This window comes from Halichoeres trimaculatus, unplaced genomic scaffold (genome assembly GCF_033239565.1).
Source record: "Halichoeres trimaculatus isolate MK-OKI-2021-1 unplaced genomic scaffold, fHalTri1.1 fHalTri1_scaffold_12, whole genome shotgun sequence".
Classification (NCBI taxonomy): domain Eukaryota; kingdom Metazoa; phylum Chordata; class Actinopteri; order Labriformes; family Labridae; genus Halichoeres; species Halichoeres trimaculatus.
In genome coordinates, this window is record NW_027437190.1 from 19,116,844 (window position 1) to 19,135,692 (window position 18,849).

Sequence of the window (18,849 nt, forward strand, 5' to 3'; positions counted from 1 at the left end):
AGCTGGACCAAAACTCTCCCCTGGTCCCAAGCCCCATTTACAACTCGTAAAACAGCTGCTCCTTACAATGTTATTAATGAAAAGACAAGAGGTGGTGGAGGAGAGGGTGAAAAGGGATGCTTTGGCAGTAAGCCCGCAACAAAAAAAAATAAAAAAGAAGCAAGATTAGAAAAGGGTGCATGCAGATGGAGAAAAGAAGGAGACATAATTCGGAAAGAGGTAAATAAGAAAAGATTAAAAAATGGTAGAGGGAGAGGAAAGTGTATATAAATTGGGTGATGAAATCGGGATGTAAGAGCAATTCACATAACTTGCACAAGCATTTGCACATTAAGGTTGTGAGAATCAGCACACTCATATGCTAAATTGTTGACAAACCAATGTCTTTAAGCTTGAAGGCAATATTGTCAGTTAGGAAGAAGAGCCTTTATCAGAAATTAACATATATACACTCACCAGCCACTTTATTAGGCACACCCATCCAACTGCTCGCTAATGCAAATTTCTATTCAGCCAATCACATGGCAGCAACTCAATGCATTCAGGCACATGGACATGGTCAAGACGATCTGCTACAATTCACACAGGCTCATCAAAATCGGACAATAGAAGACTGGGAACATGTTGCCTGGTCTGATGACTCTTGATTTCTGCTGCAACATTTGGATGGTAGGGTCAGAATGTAGCATCAACAACATGAAAGCATGGATCCATCCTGCCTTTTATCAACGGTGGACGTAGTGCAATGGTTTGGGGGATATTTTCTTGGCATACTTTGGGCCCCTTCATACCAACTGAGCATGGTTTAAACGCCTACATGAGTATTGTTGCTGACTATGTCCATCTCATTATGACCACAGTGTACCCATCTTCTGATGGCTACTTCCAGCAGGATAACGCTCCATGTCATAAAGCTGGAATCATCTCAGACTGGTTTCTTGAACATGACAATGAGTTCACTGTACTCAAATAGCCTCCACAGTCACCAGATCTCAGTCCAATAGAGCACCTTTGGGATGTGGTTGAACAGGAGATTCTCATCATGGATGTTCAGCTGACAAATCTGCAGCAACTGCGTGATGCTATCATGTCAATATGGACCAAATTCCAGGACCTTGTTGAATCTATGCCACAAAGGATTAAGGCAGTTCTGACCAACCTGGTACTAGCAAGTTATACCTAATAAAGTGGCCTGTGAGTGTGTGTATACAAACACACATATATAAGAAGAGAACAGATTACAAAAGCAAGCAAAGGAGGGAAAAAATTGGAGAAGAGGCATGAATAAAGAGGATAAGGCTCAATAGAGGCACACAAGTATCCAACGGAAGCAGAGGGTGTCAAAGGGTGAGAGCGAGTGGGGGACACTAAGAATATCAATGCAGATTGGAATAAGCGAGGGGTAAAGAGATGCTATCAAGGTAAAATGGAGAAGTATATGCGTAATGCATATTTTTCCAGGATGGAGCAGAGATAAAAGCCAACAGTGGCATTGACCCTGGAGTTCTGATGCTGCTTTGAAAAAGTAACAGAGGGCAAAGCCATTATGCTGCTCTGAGTCTGTTACTTCTGTCAGTAACGGCTCTTATTCATTAATTACAGATTGATTAAGAAATAATTATAAATTGCAATTATATTGAAAGAGAAATTTAATTTGCCCTTTTAATTTGATTGAATTGAGATAAATTGCCTCACTTATTACACAGACACAGACAATGTGCATCACTTCTCTCTGGATCTCTGCTGTGGCTGCTGTAGCTGCTTTATTTTCGGCTTCATGAAATGTTGATTTCACTGAAGGACGAATGCCAGCTGTCAGTTTCAGCAGCACAACAAACGTGTGATGGAAGCTTCTGTGCAAACATACCAGGTGATTTCAAGGCAATTGTCAGTGCAGCAACTCTGTTTGCTCACTGCAGGCTGTACTCATAATGAAGCGTCTGTGCTGACTATCAAAAAAGGTTGCATAAACACAGATGTGACAGGGTTATTATTGAGGCATAACAAACAGAAACACGTGAGTGCAAAGTAGAGCGCTCTCATAGTAAAAGCTTCTTGTAATGACTACTTCTAATTCTTAAAAGGACTTCTTTTCATACACATCTGAGGTGAACTACAATTGTCAGGGTATATAAAATAAAAAAATACATAGATTTTTCTGTCTAACCATAGAAACCTTCCACAGAATTGAGGATATCTTCTAGCTCAAGTGATCCTATATCAAAAAGCTAGTTTATGTTTTAAAAAATAAAAAAATAAAAATTAAAAAAAAAAGATTAAAATTGCATGCAAAGTTTAAGATAAGTTCGATAACTTTGCCCATTGACTAGCCCAAAAGAATTTCATATTTGATCTTTTTTTTTTGAGTGACACACAACTCTGTCCCACATTAATATTTGTTTATGTTTCCTATGAGCAAGAATTGCAGCAAAGAGTCTTTTAATGCTAATAACTTAAGGGATGCATTCAGCATGCCTCTTTCCCCCCAAGTGTGTCCTCCTCACCTCTCCAGATGACAGGACATTGTTCATGTACTCGAGGTAGGACTCATCTTTGATTTCGTTGTCAGTAAAGATGAAGCTGACGCCTTTTCCATGTTGGCCAGCTGTTCTGTACAAACCCTTCAGGTCATCCATCAGGTTGGCTGTGTTATATGAGCTGCCAAAGAGAGAATGATAAAAGGATTATGTACTGTATGTATTTTCAATCACTGTCTTTGCTGTTGGCAAATCAAACTGAATTGGTTAAAAGAAAGAAAAACAAAAGGGAAAACTCTGTGGATTTGTGTTTTTGAGTGTGTTGTGTGCGTGTAACTACTTGAATTAATTTTCCTATGTGAATCATATTTGAGTTGATAATGATGTACTATTTGAACTCAGTATACCATCACACTGTGAAATTGTTTTTTCTTTCTGACAGCTGAACCAGTTTCTCAACTTTCTTACAAAAATAAAGACTCTTCACCAATTGCACAAACATTTTCTCTCGTGTTTATGTCTTGACTGTGCAAACATTGAAAGAATCGATTTGATTTTTAGAGAGCTAGTGCTATTATAAGCGGGGACGGTAAAAGAGAGTGGGAACAGACACCGATGTCTGATTTGGTTTGTGTTAAAAGAAGCAGACTGTGTCCTTGTTGCTTGTTTTCATATGTGCCTCCATCTGTTTTTGAGTTTGTGTGAGCTTGACTAAAGTGACGAGAGGCAGAGGAAAAATAGGCATGTTTGAAAGAAAGTAAATTGATGGATGTATTCATATAAAACACTGGCAAGAAATTAGTGCAAAAAGCACTAGTGTTTTCTTCTGCCAGAATCATGGTTTGTATGAAAAAGCAAAGTCTATACAAAGGCACTTTCCAAAATCAGGTTGTACATAATGAGAGATAGATGTATTCTAAAAAAAAGAGACATAAGTACTCTGACAGACCATGGAAAATAAGCTATCTTTTTAAAAAAGACAAGAATAGAACAAAAATCAAGGAGGCTGTTTCTCCTGAGTTGCTGTGAGGAGAGTAGGAAGGACACACAGCTCATTTGTGTTGATACCACACAATAGCACCTGTAACAAGGAAAAAGCACAAAGGGACCACGGCAGCAGCAAATGCACCTGGGAACTGAGGGATAAAAACATTCGACAGTTCTGAAGAGTGAGGGAGAACAGGGAGAGGTAGAACAGGTAAGAATAGAGGAAAGACAACATTTTGGACCTCTTGTTTCATATTTTAAATGCATTACATATTTATTTTGTTGGACAATAATATGAAATTAAAACCCCTAGAAGGAGTCAAACTATTTTTTAAAGATTGTAGATTAAAAAAAAGACCTACTATAAGTATTACCGTGTAAGGGTGATCTGGAAGATCTTGTAACCAGCTATGAAAGATGCCAGCCTAGTTAGGCTCTGTTTGCCTGAACCCCCAACACCCACCAACAAGGCATTTCCTCCAGGTGTCCGGATTATCCTCGATACCTACACAAAAAAAGACAAAATAAGAAAACACGTGAGAACTAAGTTTATTTATAAAAGTCCTGTAGAGAAATGTTAGAGAAAAAAAGATGGATATGTAGGAGGAAAAGTGTGTAAGAGTATGTGAGCAAAAATTTAAAAATGCAATGAATACAATAGCACTAAAGTAAAACTTGGAGGTACTTTAACTTCAAGGCTGTCTGCACTCATCCAGAGCCTTTTAAATGAAAGAAGCTTAACTGTTCAATTGAAGAAGACCAGACATTCGGTGGCTTGCCAGAGACACGCTTCAATAAAATGACTAGATTTGAAAGCTTTGCATACGAGTTGGATTTTTTTTCTTTAGCTGAATATTGAACATTTTGATTTATGTGAGGTAGACTTTTGTTCTAAATTTAATGCACAAAAGTACATTTATTTTGATTAAATCTACCTTTTTGGTTAAACTAGCATTCCTACTATCAAAAAAGAAAAGATTTACCCAGTACCTTGATCAAATGAATCATAGCATCTTGAAAGAAGACCATGTCCATGCCAGTGCCCCTGATAGTCTCATTGTAATGACTAAGGAACATGTTGAGACGCTCCTTTAAACTCTCAAATGACTTCATTGGCTCGTACACTTTTGGCAAATCAAAGTCTGATTCTTCTGGCTCCTCGCCTGGAGAAAAGAATGTATAAAATCAAAATGGCCCCAGTGTGAAAGTGCCTTGTTTTTTTAAGTATAACAATGACACAAATAAGGTGTTGAGGTGCCATACCTGTAGCCTCAGGTGCATCTCTTAAAAAGTCCACAAAGTATCTGTCTTGTCCCACGTCCACCATGTTTTTGTGCTCCTCGCCAAACTCTTCCTCGACCAGCTTTGCCAAAGCCTGGTTGAACCACTCAACATCCTCAGGCATGGTGAACCTGTCAGCAATCACACGTTTGCACTCGTGTTTCCACAAAGCCAGCAGCACCTGGAAATTATTGTGGCAGAATTATTTTTATTTATTTTAGTTTTTTGGGGCGGTGCTTCTTCATTAGAGTGGATCGGAGAGTAGATAGAGTAAGAAACAGGGTGAGAGTGGGGAAAGAAATGCAGGAAACAGGCCACATGCTTGCCACCCGCTGGAGGGGGGCCAGCCTCATGGGGCAAGACCTAGACCACAAGGCCATCTGTGCCCTGTTGCAGTAATTTTGATAAGCAAGTTAGACGGGTCAATTTTGCATGTGATGTGATTGGTTTATAGCAAGACTGCTAAAGATAAGCACTAGGAAAAAACAGGAACCCACACTTTTATTGAAAATCATTATTGAGATGTAGTGCTTACATGCAGCAAAACTGATCATGACATGAGAGTTTTGTACTTCATGAAATGAGAACTCTAGCTTTGCTTAGTGTATTCTAACTCTGAGTAAAGTTGGCAGCCTCAGCAGAGATGTTAAGCATGTTTCTCTTGATTCAGGGCAGCCTGAAGAAGAAGATATATTTCACTGTTCTCAATTATTCAGCGAGGCCACAGGCCAACCAGGAGTTGCCCACATCAGCAAGAACTGAGCTCACGCTGCTCCAATCTCTGTTTTTGTTCCTTCCCAACATTCACACCTTTCTGCATTGATACTTGACGTATAATAGAGAAATAGAAGGTTTTATCTTCATCTATCAGTGTCTCTACAATGCTCTGGTCTACACCATAGTTTTGTGCATCATACCACACTGGTGCAACCACAAAACCTGCTTTACATGAAAAAGTGTTTTTTTCAAAGTGATTGACAATTATTTCAGGGTCACAATACTTAGAAAACCCTAAACACACAGTCACCATGTGCTTTTTTGGCAAATATACTACGCCCATGTAACCAAAGTTTCTTGATAAATGTCATGTAAGAGTCAAATTTGAAAAAATGTTTAAAAAGGGTTTCCCATGTCCTCTCACCTGGACAGAGTTGATCACCTCAGAGTTGGTATTGAGCATGCCTTGCCAGATCCTGGACAGGTCCCTCAGGTTAAAAATGTAGTGAAACTTTGCAGGAGTCGGGAGCATTTTCACTTTGGTCAACTGCCAGAGATGGCGGGTCAGGGACACCAAACGTGTTACTGTGCTCCGAACGTCTGGATTGAAACCACGGCGTGCACAGAAATGCCCCTCACCAATCACACCTACACAAAATAAATTGATGTTGAGGAGACAATCAAACCACTTTTACTTATATATAATGGTTAAAGACGGGACAATAAAGTATGAGTCAATACAAACTTACTTTTTCAATTTCTTACAGCTACACCGGGTAACATTAGAAAGACATCTAATTTTTGAACACAGTTTGTTTCCCCTTCGACAATGGAAGTAGTTAACAAAGTAAACACTTCAATATTATTTCAAACCACACATACATAATGGTTCCATCGTTTTCTATTTTTCTCACCAAATATTTTGTCTATGGAAGTGTTGGAAGGCAGGGTGCAGTTAAAGATGGAAAACTGCCTCTTCAGTCTCTGTGGGATGTCATTTCTGCCTCCCCCTGGATGGATCATAGCTGCCAGAAACTGAACGTCCACAATATTAGTGAACTCTCCCGGTTTCTCCAGATTGTAGAATCCATTTTGCTCCATCAGCTGCCGGACAATCTCATTCGTCACCTAAAATAAAGAGGAAAAAGTTTGTGTTATTTAAGTTTAGTGTTTTTTTGGAGGTGGTGCATTTGACACCACTTTGCTATTTCCATCAATTCATGCACTTGTATCATTTTATCTGGTGATTGTGGTCATTGTGTGTATTTTTCCTATTTTCTTTAAATAATTGCAAACCTGATCGCCCCATTCGTTGATAACTGGCATGTTTATATCGTCAATAAAGATAGACATTTTCTTCCCAGCAGGTGGTCCATAAGTGGTTCCCATCCTCTTATCTACATAGCTCTCAACCGTCCTCTGAAAAGTAAATGTGTGGAGAAATAAAAGAAGAAAATAGAAACATGTTTAGTGATTAACAGAGAGGAGCAGAGGAAAGTAAAGAAAGGCAGACCTGAATTTCTCTCCTTAGTGATACAGAGTTAACACAGAGGTAGAGCCTTTTTATTCTAATGAAACTGTAAATAATGATTTAGAAAAAAATAAAATTATGAGGAGTTGAAAAAGATACTTTACCTGGAACATAAGCGGTGTGGTAGCAGAGGAAAGGTTAAGACTTTTACCCTTGTGCGTCTCGGGATCATACTTTGACATGAAGCCCTTGATGATAACAGTTTTTGCTGTTCCTTGCTCTCCAATCAGCAAAACAGCCTTTGAAAAAATACCAATGAATGAATGAATGAATAAATTGTTGTTCTCTGTATATATTTATTATTACATCATCATCAGTAAAGTTTTATGACCTAATGATCTTTTTCACATAAATAATTTTGGTTGTGCACATTGTTGGCAAAATGCATTCTCAATCAGTTGTTCACATTTTGTTAAGTTTAGGATTCAAACTGTTGAAAAAAGTGTTTACTGTGGCCTGACATCTAACCATTCTGTGAATCTTTAAAGCATTAACAACCATTTTGTTCATTACTGTGATAGACACTCTGAAAAAGCAGAAAACAGAGAAGAGAAAAATAAGACATGTACCAATTTTGAATCTTGATTAAACGAGCAACTGTTTGCCTAAGACAGTGTGGAGGAAATTTATTCTACTCCTTCAGTAGATTAGTCCAAAATTGATTCCAGCTATATATTATGTAAACAACAACAAATTGCTTTTTCAGATCCATTTGTGAAAACAGTTTGTTATCCAGTCACTCAGTCTTGTGCTAAGCTACAAATGAAAATCTCGGAAAGGAGAAAAATGAGCTGACACATGCAATTGTGTAGATCTTAAATGTAAAGCTTGGTCTGTGACCACGGTGGTGCCATGGAAGCATTATATATTATCAGCCTAACAAACAGACAGACAAACAGTGTTGAATATTGCTGTACAGACCAAAAAGACAGCTAACTAAAAATACTACTGGATTGGCTGCAATGTTTTTCTTTCAGAACACCACATTTTTGGTCCCAGCCGTTTTTACTCTCTGAGCATAGCAAATAAATCAACCTATTAAAAATAATCAGACTTAAAGGAGCTCAAAGAAAGCGAAAACAACCTAAATGTGACCAACACACACTCTCCACTTTATTGTAGTCACGTTACCGTAGAGACCCTTCCTCTTTTCTTCTTGTGCCATTATGAATTTAAATGAGTTTCACACAAATACACACACAGGCTCTACGATAAATGTGTCCATGCTTATGCATTCGATGCATGGGATATTGAGTATCTACCGTGGTATTTTCCTGGTTCTTTAGAGAAGCTGTTCTGCACGCTGCCATGATATTGATCCAAAAGCTGTGTCTACTCAGCTGTATACAGCAATAAGTGAAGCATTATTCACTGAAGAGAAGAGATTAAATGGGCGCTTCCCCTCTGAGGTCCTTACCATCAGCTTTCAGGACTCTACAATGACAGACCTGTGTTTACCTAATGTTCCTTTTGACAAGGCTTCAGTTCATAAAACCGTATGTTATTCTGACACGTGTGTTGCATATCTCCATACGAGGAAGGTATGAAGCGTAAGGGTTTATGATCCTAAAGCAGATTTAAAATTTTTGATTTGTTCCACTCAAGCAATGTAAACAGGTTTTGCACAGTTGTCATAGAACTTAAGTTAGCTTTTCCTTCAGCTCCTCACCTTGCCCTGTTTGGCGATGGTCTGAATAAGGAAATCTGTTCGAACATTGTCTACATTGGGGACCAGAATGGAGCAGTACTCTGGGGTGATTTCAGATGGATACACATATTCCTCCACACTGGTGTTCCAGTGGACCCACTGACCTGGAAAGGAATAATTGTGCATGCATTAAAAAAAAGAAAATAATAAGCACAAAATATCCCAGTTGTTAAATGAATAAAAAACATTTCCACTGATGACTGAGTGAACAATTAAGGCTGAACAAGGAGGAGGACGAGACCCATTTATCAATATAGACATACCATCTGCTGTGACATGGTAGTCAAACATGGTATCATCCCTGTCAGAGGGAATGTCTGGCAGGTTCAGACAGATACTGTTACTCCTTCTGAGCCAGAGCTCCATCTTTCTGCGATCATCCAGTTCAAGCAAGGCTCCCGTGCTCCACATCAGGGCAAAGACATACAGCCGCTCTAAGTGCTCTCTGGATAACTCACCACACTGTTCCTGCAAAGTAAAACTGCCTTTAGATGGAGAGCTTTGTTTAAGCTGTTAAACAAAAGGTGGGGAAGCAGATATTAAGTTATGAAAACCTTATACCAAAACAGCATTCAAAAAGTCAATAAAGTCATAATCTAAACTGATGACTGCACAAATCCACAGAACTTAAAAAATAATCATTAAGTTAATATGAAAAACAGAAATAAAGGTTATCCTATGTTTAAGCCTGACAGACTACTTACCTTATACCTGGGTTCACCCCTTGGAAAGTTAAAGGGGTGGTTTTGAGGTCCACCCAGAACAGCTAATATTTTCTGGATGTTTCCCATGAGCACTTGCACCCACTGTCATGAGTAAGTGACTCTTACTAATGCCTGTAGTGTTTTAAAAGCAAATGAATGGAGATCTGATATTCTTTTTATCACTACTTTTCTTGTTAATGACAACTCTTTCCTAGATTTAAAGCGACAAGGTACAGAATTTATTCAGTTACGTAACTCTTTTCACACCTTATCACAAATAGCTTAACCCATGTTTTAGTCTTTAGCTCCTGTTCTATCACACTCTTGTTTAGCTTTAATGCTGTACTGTCCTTTTTCTTTTTGACAGTCCAGCTCCAGTGTTTGCCACTACTACAAAATAAATTCGAGAAACCCTTTTCTGCAAAAAAAAAAAAAAAACAGATATCTCTTCTCACTACTAAACTTTGTCAGCTAGTGTGGTGTTGTCATAGAGACTTAGGCGTGCTGTAGAACAATTCGGTCCTGCTGGACCCGATCAGGAAGCTAAAAAACTGAATTCAAAATAACCTTTTTTTGGTGCTGATTGTCTTTAAATTGTGGATCAGGCATACATCTAGAAGTAAGACTCTTTCAACATCACTGAAGTCCCTCACAAGGACGTAAATTTGAGGCTATTTCAAACCAGAAAACTATCAAATGTATGTTTAAATGTTCCTTATTATTTCAGGTCATTGTACCAACTTCTTAAAAGACAAGAACATTTTCTGGGAATGTTGCCTCTTTCATGGATGGATACTCCTGACAGCTGTAACATTACCTTTGGTGGTATGAGCCCTTGCAGCATATTGATACACTGCATTATGACAAAGGCCTCCAACATGTCCATCTTGAACTCCAGTGACTGCACACTGAAGCGGTAGAGCTCAGAGAAGGAAGAGGAGAAAAGTGCTCTCAGAATGTCAGCTTCCTGAGGAGAACGTTTCTTCAACCAGGCCTGAAGGAATCAACCAAAACATTACAGGAATGTTGTAAAGATTTATCTTCTATCAAAATAAACAGTGAGTACGTTCTTTCAAAAATACAAGTCAAGAGATTTCTTCTTCAGGTGAAACAGGAATGTCATATCATATATCAATATCACAGGAAAAAGGTGTTGCTCAGTGCAGATATCTAAACTATTGACTCACCTCCAGAATTGGACTCCAGTTGAGCACAGAGGAACTCATGAACACCATGCCATTGCGTGACACAGTGGCAGGAGAGGCATTGTCTATGTTATGTGGCTCAAACACTACTTTACAGTTGGGTGCCATGGGTATACGGTCTCCATTCGCCAGTGTCAGAGTCCTGTTGTCGTCCAATACTGAATTTAGGTTTTCAATCCAGATAGCATCAACTGGTCCATCCAGGACTATCCAGATGTGCTCTCCTGTGGAACAAAACATGAATTCAAAATATTTGCTCTTATGGTCTAGCTTTGCTATGTTAAAAATGTCTCTGAAGGTTTCAGCTTGCAGATACTAGAATGGAAATTTATCTATAAGTTTTTTCTGTAACAAAACTGTAATCTTCTATGACTTTGAGGAAAAAAATCAAACTCCATGGCCCAAATATTAATAAATATGATGGAAATACAAGAAGCAATCAGAAAAATGTTCTTTTTGGAGCAGACTTTTTAGATTTCATATATACTGCTGCCAATAAAGTTGGAAAAAAATACTTCCTAACTCTAATTAAGAAAAGATTGTAAAAATGTGATTTATTAAGTGTAAATAAGGGTATATCTGCTCAATACTTTATTGAGCAATCTCTTCTAAATATGTCACAGTGAAAGTTAAACCATGATTAACCTTTTCAATTTACAGTCATTTCATCAGAAGAGGTAAAATGTTTTATTGCAACTTTATCAGCAGAGATTCTCAGAAGGGAAATAGAAATATATTTCTAAAAAAAATCAGGGGTTGCAATTCAGAAGATGTTGGTTATTTAAAAATGAGAATAATACTGCTGCCAGATTAGAGTGTATGTTTGGTCTCATGAAGATGTTCAATGTTACCAGAGATTTAATGTGACCTAATTCTCTGGATTTGTCCCAAAAGACTCGAAGAGAGTCAAAATAATCCATTTCTTATGTCTACTTTCATGTGTCATCACACTCATTAATACACAGAGGTCGTTAAAACAGATCAGGCTGGGGATGCTGCATGGTGCCTCATGTATAAAGTTGTACAGCTTATCGGCCCGGGGAAAAATTCTGTTCCTTATGGAGTACTTCACTCTAGAGCTCTGTCACGACTGCACCTCTATGACTTTTCTACGCTTGAATCATAACCGCACAATCAATAAGCTGCTAAAAAGAACAGTATCAACAACAGCAAGGGGATGCACAAATGCAATCAACATACATCCTTCCTGAAGATATGCATAACAACATATACTGAAAACACCAGATGCATATCTTCACACATCAAAGCGCACATATGTAATGTATATTCATATATGCATATAAAAGCAGTGTGTAGGATTAGCACTGAGTAGAAGGATAAAACAGCTTCTGGTGCTGCACTGAACTATGGATTCAATGATGTCCCCAGACATTAAAAGTTCCCTTTCCACATTACAAAATATTACTTTTTCTTCAGGATCCAACAGAGAAAGGGAACATTTTTGATAACCCAGAGAGGTGGTGAATAATTCAGGAGTTATTAATGTAAGAGAGCAGGGAAACTTCATTTTATTTATCATTTTATCTCCTTCCCTCTTATTCAACACTTTAAAAATGTGGTTATAAGTGTTCCATAAGTGGAGTATTAAGACAATTAGGCTAAACCCAAAGCTTGTCTTATTGGCGGCATTTTTCTTTTCACCATTTATCCCATATAAAAAAAGAATGTTTTATAATAGCTGTTAAAAACACAGAAAATGTTTTGTTATGTATAGGATATTGAATATTTAATACTCAAATGCTCATAAATTTTCAATAATCTACTTTCATTGTGAGCTCAGCCAAATCCAAGCCAAGTTGAGACACAAAGTCCTCTGACCTTTCTTTGCTCTTAGTGTTTTCCTCCAAAGTGTGGAGAAAATGCCATCAGTCCAGTCGTTTGTGGCCACATCCAATCTGCCAAACATCTGCGGGGCTGTGATGGCTTTAGGGTTCATGCGCATCTCTTTGTGAAGCTGACCACACTCTGAGAGAAACACAAAGATCTGTCAGGTGTCACTCCACACACAGAGGGTAAAAAGAGCATTTTTGCGCTGTATCTAACTCAGATACAATCATTCTAATACACTAAACTCATTACAAGTTTATGTCTCACTTTCTGGTTATGTAACTCTAAAACCCACCTGTCATAGCTCTCATCAGTGTGTGTATACACGTTGTCTTTCCGGCACCACTTGGCCCGAGAGCCATCATGCCATGACGGACTCTCTGGGTCTCAAACAGCTGGATGACTTTCAGCTTCCAGGGAGGGTGACTGATCAAACCTGTGTCCTCAACCTGATGACAATACAATTACAATTCACACATAGGGCATCCGGGTACAGTTAACTTGACCACTAAGATGAGATTTGCAATACACTGTCTAAATCCCACACAGATTCCTGTCAAGCTGACACATCATGAATAAAGGCCCATTAATGTCCAAAAAGCACCGGCAGAAAATAAAGCTCTAATCTAAACACTTATTGTATCGTTTACTTTTCACACTACACTGTATCTGCCAGTTACTTAAGTTAGTGCCTTGACAAACAGTAAATGGCAGCATTTGTTCCCCTTTGGGTGTGATATCCAGAGGCATTTGGAGGTGACATGAGAGATATAGTAGTCCCACAGCTCATTAGTCTTTTGTCAGATTCATTTCTTGTCACTTACTATTTCCTCCGTCCTCCTTCAATCACTGCCACTATCTAACATTTATTCTCACTGTCATCATCATACCCTCCCCTCCAAACACAAACAGACTCAGTGCTCACTCTCTCCTACCTGTCTGTCAATGGCAGCCTCTAGTTCAGGGTAGCCTGCTTTATCAAGTAAGATGCCTGGGAAGAGATCCTCGATCAAGCTCAGAAAGAGTGGCTCATCTTCATCGATCTAAAAAACACAACGTCAACAAACAAGAGAACACAAGTCAGCAAAATCTCACACAAAACAGCAGAGGATGATTCACTATGAATACGTCTTCGACTTTCTTCTAACATTGCACTTTTTTCAACTCTGCTTCTGTTTTTATTAATATAAGCATATTATTTTTCCTGATGTATAATCTTACAAATGTCTTAACAAATCCATATTCTACTGTTAACATCAGTTACTAGTGAAAGATCATTTTTGGATGCTTTTTTGGACTGTACTGTGTTCTAAACTGACCAGCTTTGATAAGTTCATGTCCCTGAGGACTCTCATGACGATGGTGGACTCTGTGTCACTGGGGTTGGCTCGCTTGGCTGCTCCCAGTGTTCGCAGCACAGACAGGATGTTTCGTAGCCCAAAGTCATAGTGAACCTGTGAACAAATGGCACCCTGTTTATATATAGTTTTAATAAGGGCCTATTTAACAGTTTGTTACAGTAAAAGCTCCCAACAAATTGAATAAAACTAGAAGTAACTTGCATATTATTTTACTGGAAACTATGGATTAAATCACTGTTTCTGTAAACATACCACAACACAGTGACTCATTATAAATCCTTCTGATTAGAAACACAATGAATCAAAGGCATTGAAATCCGTACAACTGGGCCCAACCAACTATGTAATCATAATGCAAAGCTTTTATCCATTAGTTCTTCTTCAGAGGAAACGTTAGTCAAAGCAGTTTACTAAGGAAGCCCAAACAAATAGTAGTTGCCAAAATCTATGTTCCTTGAGACTTTGGGTAACTGTGAACTGCACATTTCACGTGTATATGAACAACAGAGCATGTGTCCTCTCTTTCATGACTCATGCTTGACATTATTAGAGCACAATAACACACCCTGAATTATGAGCCATGGCACAAACATGTTCATCACAATGGCTCTCCTTTCCCTGCCCTCTCCATAACTGTTCTCTACAATCTCATCGCTCTGACAGCAGAGCTAACTGCCGAGCCTCCCCTGACCAAACATAGAAGGAGGTGTTCAGTCAATAATGCTGTTGATGTATTGGGTCTTGCCCCCTATCTATATCCAAAATGAGTGTGGGGGCCATTAGTGGCTATGTGGTAGGGTCAATCATAGTAGCATTGTCAATATAAGGAGCTCCTATAGACATCTGTTGAAACTGTCAATACTTTTTGGAGGGGCAGGTCAAGAAGTTGTTGGGTGCTTATCAGTACAGTAAAACACACAGTGTAGCACAGAGCAGAAAAATGGAAGAGAGAGTGGAAGAATGACATGTGGGAAATTTGCTTTGCTTAAAGAAGCAAACTTTTGACCGAGGGCTTGGGGCTTTTGCAACATTGTTGTTTGGTATGACTGCAACCTTTTCACTTTTGATTTTTTGCACCTTTGGGTTATTTGTGCTGCGGTTGCCCACTGATAAAAGCCAAGTACATACAGAGTTTTTGAAAAATATTGTAAGGAATAAGTAAAGGCTTAAATCTTAGACTAGATAAATCCCTGTACATATTCACAATTATACAAAGCAAGAGTATCTTCCCCAGTTAAACCCAGCTTTCTCTCCCCCTCTTCTTTTTTTTTTACCTGTTTGGAGAGTTGCTCCTCACACAGCTTGTAAAGAGTGAAGAACTTGCGGGCCAGTTCCATGTTATCTATAAACCCACAACTGGCCAGTTTCACCCTTATGATAATCTGGCGGTCGGGCACCATCATGGCAACCGAACGGAAATTTATCTTCAAGTTCTCAGGGAGCTCTTGACGACCTGCATAACCTGGATTCTGATTATACAGCACAGGAAAGAGGAAACTTTAATGGACTGAAAATACAGTTAATATAAAGAAACGTTTTGTAACAGAACATTCAACATCTATTACTGGTACAAAAAGGAACATTTGGACCTTATTATCTCATTACAGACGTAGAAACATACAAAATGTGGATTGATAGATGCACTTGAAAGTAGGTGTATGCAATCTGCACAAATTAGGACATATATGTGCACAGGCTAGACTGAGTGTTTTTTTATTGGCTCATAATGACCATACACAAAGTAAACTACAGGGAATCTTAAGTTAATACTGCAACATCATTGGGCTAATAGAAAGCACTTTCCTGCTGCCAGTAAAATCCCCATGGACACAGCTTAGGCCCTTTTCTCTATAGTCTGCAGAATCTGTTACCTTCAGAAAGGACTAATAAATAAGAATAGACTCAAAATGTATAGCAGTTTCTATTTAATTGCTAAAGTCCAGTAATACCTGAAATGTAAACTCTAAATTCTGGTTCTGTAGCGTCACTGACCATAGTAAGGAAGATGCCAAACTCTGGGTTCATGTCCACATTGTCTCCATCTGTGAACACAAAGTTCTTGCGGCGCTCCTTCTTGCAAGTGAGAACAATTGCAATCTGCTGTGCTGCCACGGATAAAACTGGAAGGTCAATGCGGTTAAACTCGTCAAAGCAGCCCCAAGAACCAGACTGTGCCAGACCTGGAAATCAGACATTATTTCATTATGGTTTGTATGTGCAATAATTAAACCAGTTGCCTCTTCATTGTTTTTTTTTCATAAATATTCAAACATAAGCATCTGAGTTAAAGATGCTATGAGGAGGATCTGTTTTAATTGGACTGCCTCGCAACCTTCTGACCCGGAGTCTAATGCACACTGTCTTAAGTTACTTTTAACAAGGTGTGTTTGTTTTGGAATTAAATGGAGATCAAATTTTCTTTGCTCTAGACTTTTTACTGGTTGGAACGCGCAGAGGTAAGGTATTAATCAGAACAGTTACGTAGTGATACGGTTTGAAATGTGTCATCAAGCAAAGAAGTCATTTTCAGCAGAGAAAAACACATTTCTCTTCTCACTACTAAACTTCATCAGGTGGGTGTGGTCATAGAGACCTAGACGTGCCGTAAATCAATCCAGTCCTGCTTGACCCGATCAGAAAGCTATGAAGTAGGATTTTGAAATAACCTGTAACCTGTAGTATTGGCGCTGATAATCTAATTTTAAAGTGAGGATTACGATCAGGCATATATAGAGGAGGGAAAACTTTGAAAGATCACTTAGAAACACGTCACAGCCCCTTTAAGTTCAAATCCCTTTAACTGATCCTAAAACTTTTTTCCTTTGGCCCTAACCCTATACTTTTCTGCTCCCTTTGCAGAGACATTACGGCCAATTTGCTTTGTGACTCTTACCTTTGAATATTCTTCCCAAGCCTCTAAAGTCCATCTGGTCAGAACAGTTGAAGACCACAACATACTTTCCCAAACAGCGCCCCATGTCTTTTGTGGTCTCCGTTTTGCCTAAAAACCAAAAAGTTTCATCATCAAAGCAACATTTTTCTTCTAAATATTAATTAAAATCTTAATCCCTTGGCACACTTTTTTCTTTCCTTTCTTTTAAATTCTAGATAAACCTAGCTAGGGTAGCCTTGTTAGGCTGTAGTCTTACCTGTTCCTGCAGGACCAGCAGGGGCTCCACCCATACTCATACCCAGAGCCTGTGCCAAGGTGATGTAGCACCTTGCCAAACACACATAAGTACAGTGAAATTTCAGCAGCATGATTCAGTTAACATTTTTCCCTCCCGCAAAACACAAATTTCAGCTCACATTCAATCTGTCAGAAAGTTAAACTAATACAGCGTGATCTCCAAAGGCAGGTTGGAGGTCAGACACTGCTTAGGAACACTGCTCTCAAAGCTGTTGGAACTTCAGTGTCTTGCCTATGGACACTGAGAACGGAGTATGACTGGCACAAAAACCAGGCTCACGCCCTGTGGGAGCACAGCTCTGCCTTTTCACTGCCTGGCCAAATTATGTCCTTCAGTGACTGTTCAGCAAACCAGACCACTGCTGTTCTAAAACAATCTCTAAAATGTTTTGTTCGATCCTGCTTTCATGTAAAACTAGCTCCACCTTGTCTTATTTTCAGGCCTGATGCAACTGTAGAGAAATGGAGGTCAGAGAATGTGAGAGAGTAGGAGTTAAAGACAATGAGCGATAGAATAAAAAAACACAGGGTCTGAACAGACAGAATCAGATAGTGTTTCAGGCAGGGTAAGTGGGCGGTGAGAATATCAGAGCTGTCTTGGAGCCTCAGGCCATAAGGACAGCGTGCCACTTCTTTGGAGAGCTGCTGTCTGATGTCCGTGGTAGTTCCCTCCCTGCTGCTGTCTCTTCAAATATCTCTCCTCGTCTCTTTTTTCCTTTAAGTCCTCTCATATTTCCCTCCCTGGGCCTGTTAGACCAACACTGGCTGTCGTTGGACCAATTCCTAACACCCTCAGTCAGACTGTCTTGCTCTGTCTCTGTCAGTCACATGTTTAGAAACAGCATGATGACCGTCCATCCAATACGGTGTCCTCTGATCCTAATGGCCTGTTTTTATAAAGTTACTCATATGTATCTGGAGCAGTTTCAGAGAGAATTACAAACGTTTCGTTTTATCTAAAGAAAATACAAACTGTTGAACTCATGCAACATGAGAAGAGCACTTTTTTTTGGTGAACTGTATTTAACGAATGGCTTGTTTTTTCCTTGTTGTAGCAGCAAAATTCAAATATGCTCCTTTTAAAACAATCCAAATTCAAAAAATGTTGGGACTTTGTCAAAAATATCTATAAACAGAAGCTCAACATTCAGATCTTTTTTTTCTTAAACAAAAAAATCACATTTTGACACTAACACATGAAGCCTAAGCTCAGTCAAGGTGGACTGGAGTAACATGAAAAACTGTCATGTGATGGTTCAAAGGAAAATTTGACCTTGGCATTGACACTGCAAGTGCCACTCTAAAAAGGAGAAGAAGAATTGGGGCTTGTTATCAGTGTATAGGGATGGGTACTGAATTAGGTACTTTTATAGGTACTGACCGAAATCTGTCAAAAGTACGGGGTACCGATTCACGAAAAATCAAAAGGTACCATGTGTAGGTACCTAAATGCATCTTTGTGACTATGAGGGAGTGGAAGAGTAGGTGAATTTCCATGCTGGACATGAACACATCATTACAAGGTTATGTATCAAAGAATATATATGTCAAGTATTTACCAAAAATATATTTTTTTTACCAAATGAGCACAAAAAAGTATCGAAAATTGGTACCGTTGAGTGCCGTTACCGATTGCCAGGTACCCGGCACCATATTGTTTTTTACGTGAAAGGTACCCATCCCGATCAGTGCACCAATCAAAAGCCTGCATCCCTGATGGTATGGTTATGCAAAAGTGCCCATGGTACTGACAGCTTACACAGGAAGACACCATAAATGCTGAGGAATACATACAAGTTCTGACGCAACTAGCAAAACCACCCAAATAATGCCCTTTTCA

At 39.0% G+C, this 18,849-nt stretch overlaps 1 protein-coding gene across 1 annotated transcript in view; it reads right to left on the minus strand.

The window, feature by feature from the left end:
• dnah5 (dynein, axonemal, heavy chain 5) overlaps positions 1-18,849 on the minus strand; it is a 94,008-nt gene that overhangs the window by 46,429 nt on the left and 28,730 nt on the right. Inside the window, exons 40-59 of the mRNA XM_074684117.1 lie at positions 16,969-17,039; positions 16,713-16,820; positions 15,812-15,999; positions 15,094-15,288; positions 13,778-13,912; positions 13,394-13,501; positions 12,754-12,907; positions 12,450-12,596; positions 10,593-10,834; positions 10,223-10,399; positions 8,965-9,169; positions 8,663-8,805; positions 7,098-7,232; positions 6,759-6,881; positions 6,377-6,590; positions 5,887-6,110; positions 4,728-4,926; positions 4,455-4,627; positions 3,839-3,969; positions 2,505-2,658 (exon numbers count right to left, since the gene is read on the minus strand). Of these exons, the coding sequence (XP_074540218.1) occupies positions 2,505-2,658; positions 3,839-3,969; positions 4,455-4,627; positions 4,728-4,926; positions 5,887-6,110; positions 6,377-6,590; positions 6,759-6,881; positions 7,098-7,232; positions 8,663-8,805; positions 8,965-9,169; positions 10,223-10,399; positions 10,593-10,834; positions 12,450-12,596; positions 12,754-12,907; positions 13,394-13,501; positions 13,778-13,912; positions 15,094-15,288; positions 15,812-15,999; positions 16,713-16,820; positions 16,969-17,039 (3,226 nt within the window). The remainder of the gene's footprint in view (positions 1-2,504; positions 2,659-3,838; positions 3,970-4,454; positions 4,628-4,727; positions 4,927-5,886; positions 6,111-6,376; positions 6,591-6,758; positions 6,882-7,097; positions 7,233-8,662; positions 8,806-8,964; positions 9,170-10,222; positions 10,400-10,592; positions 10,835-12,449; positions 12,597-12,753; positions 12,908-13,393; positions 13,502-13,777; positions 13,913-15,093; positions 15,289-15,811; positions 16,000-16,712; positions 16,821-16,968; positions 17,040-18,849) is intronic.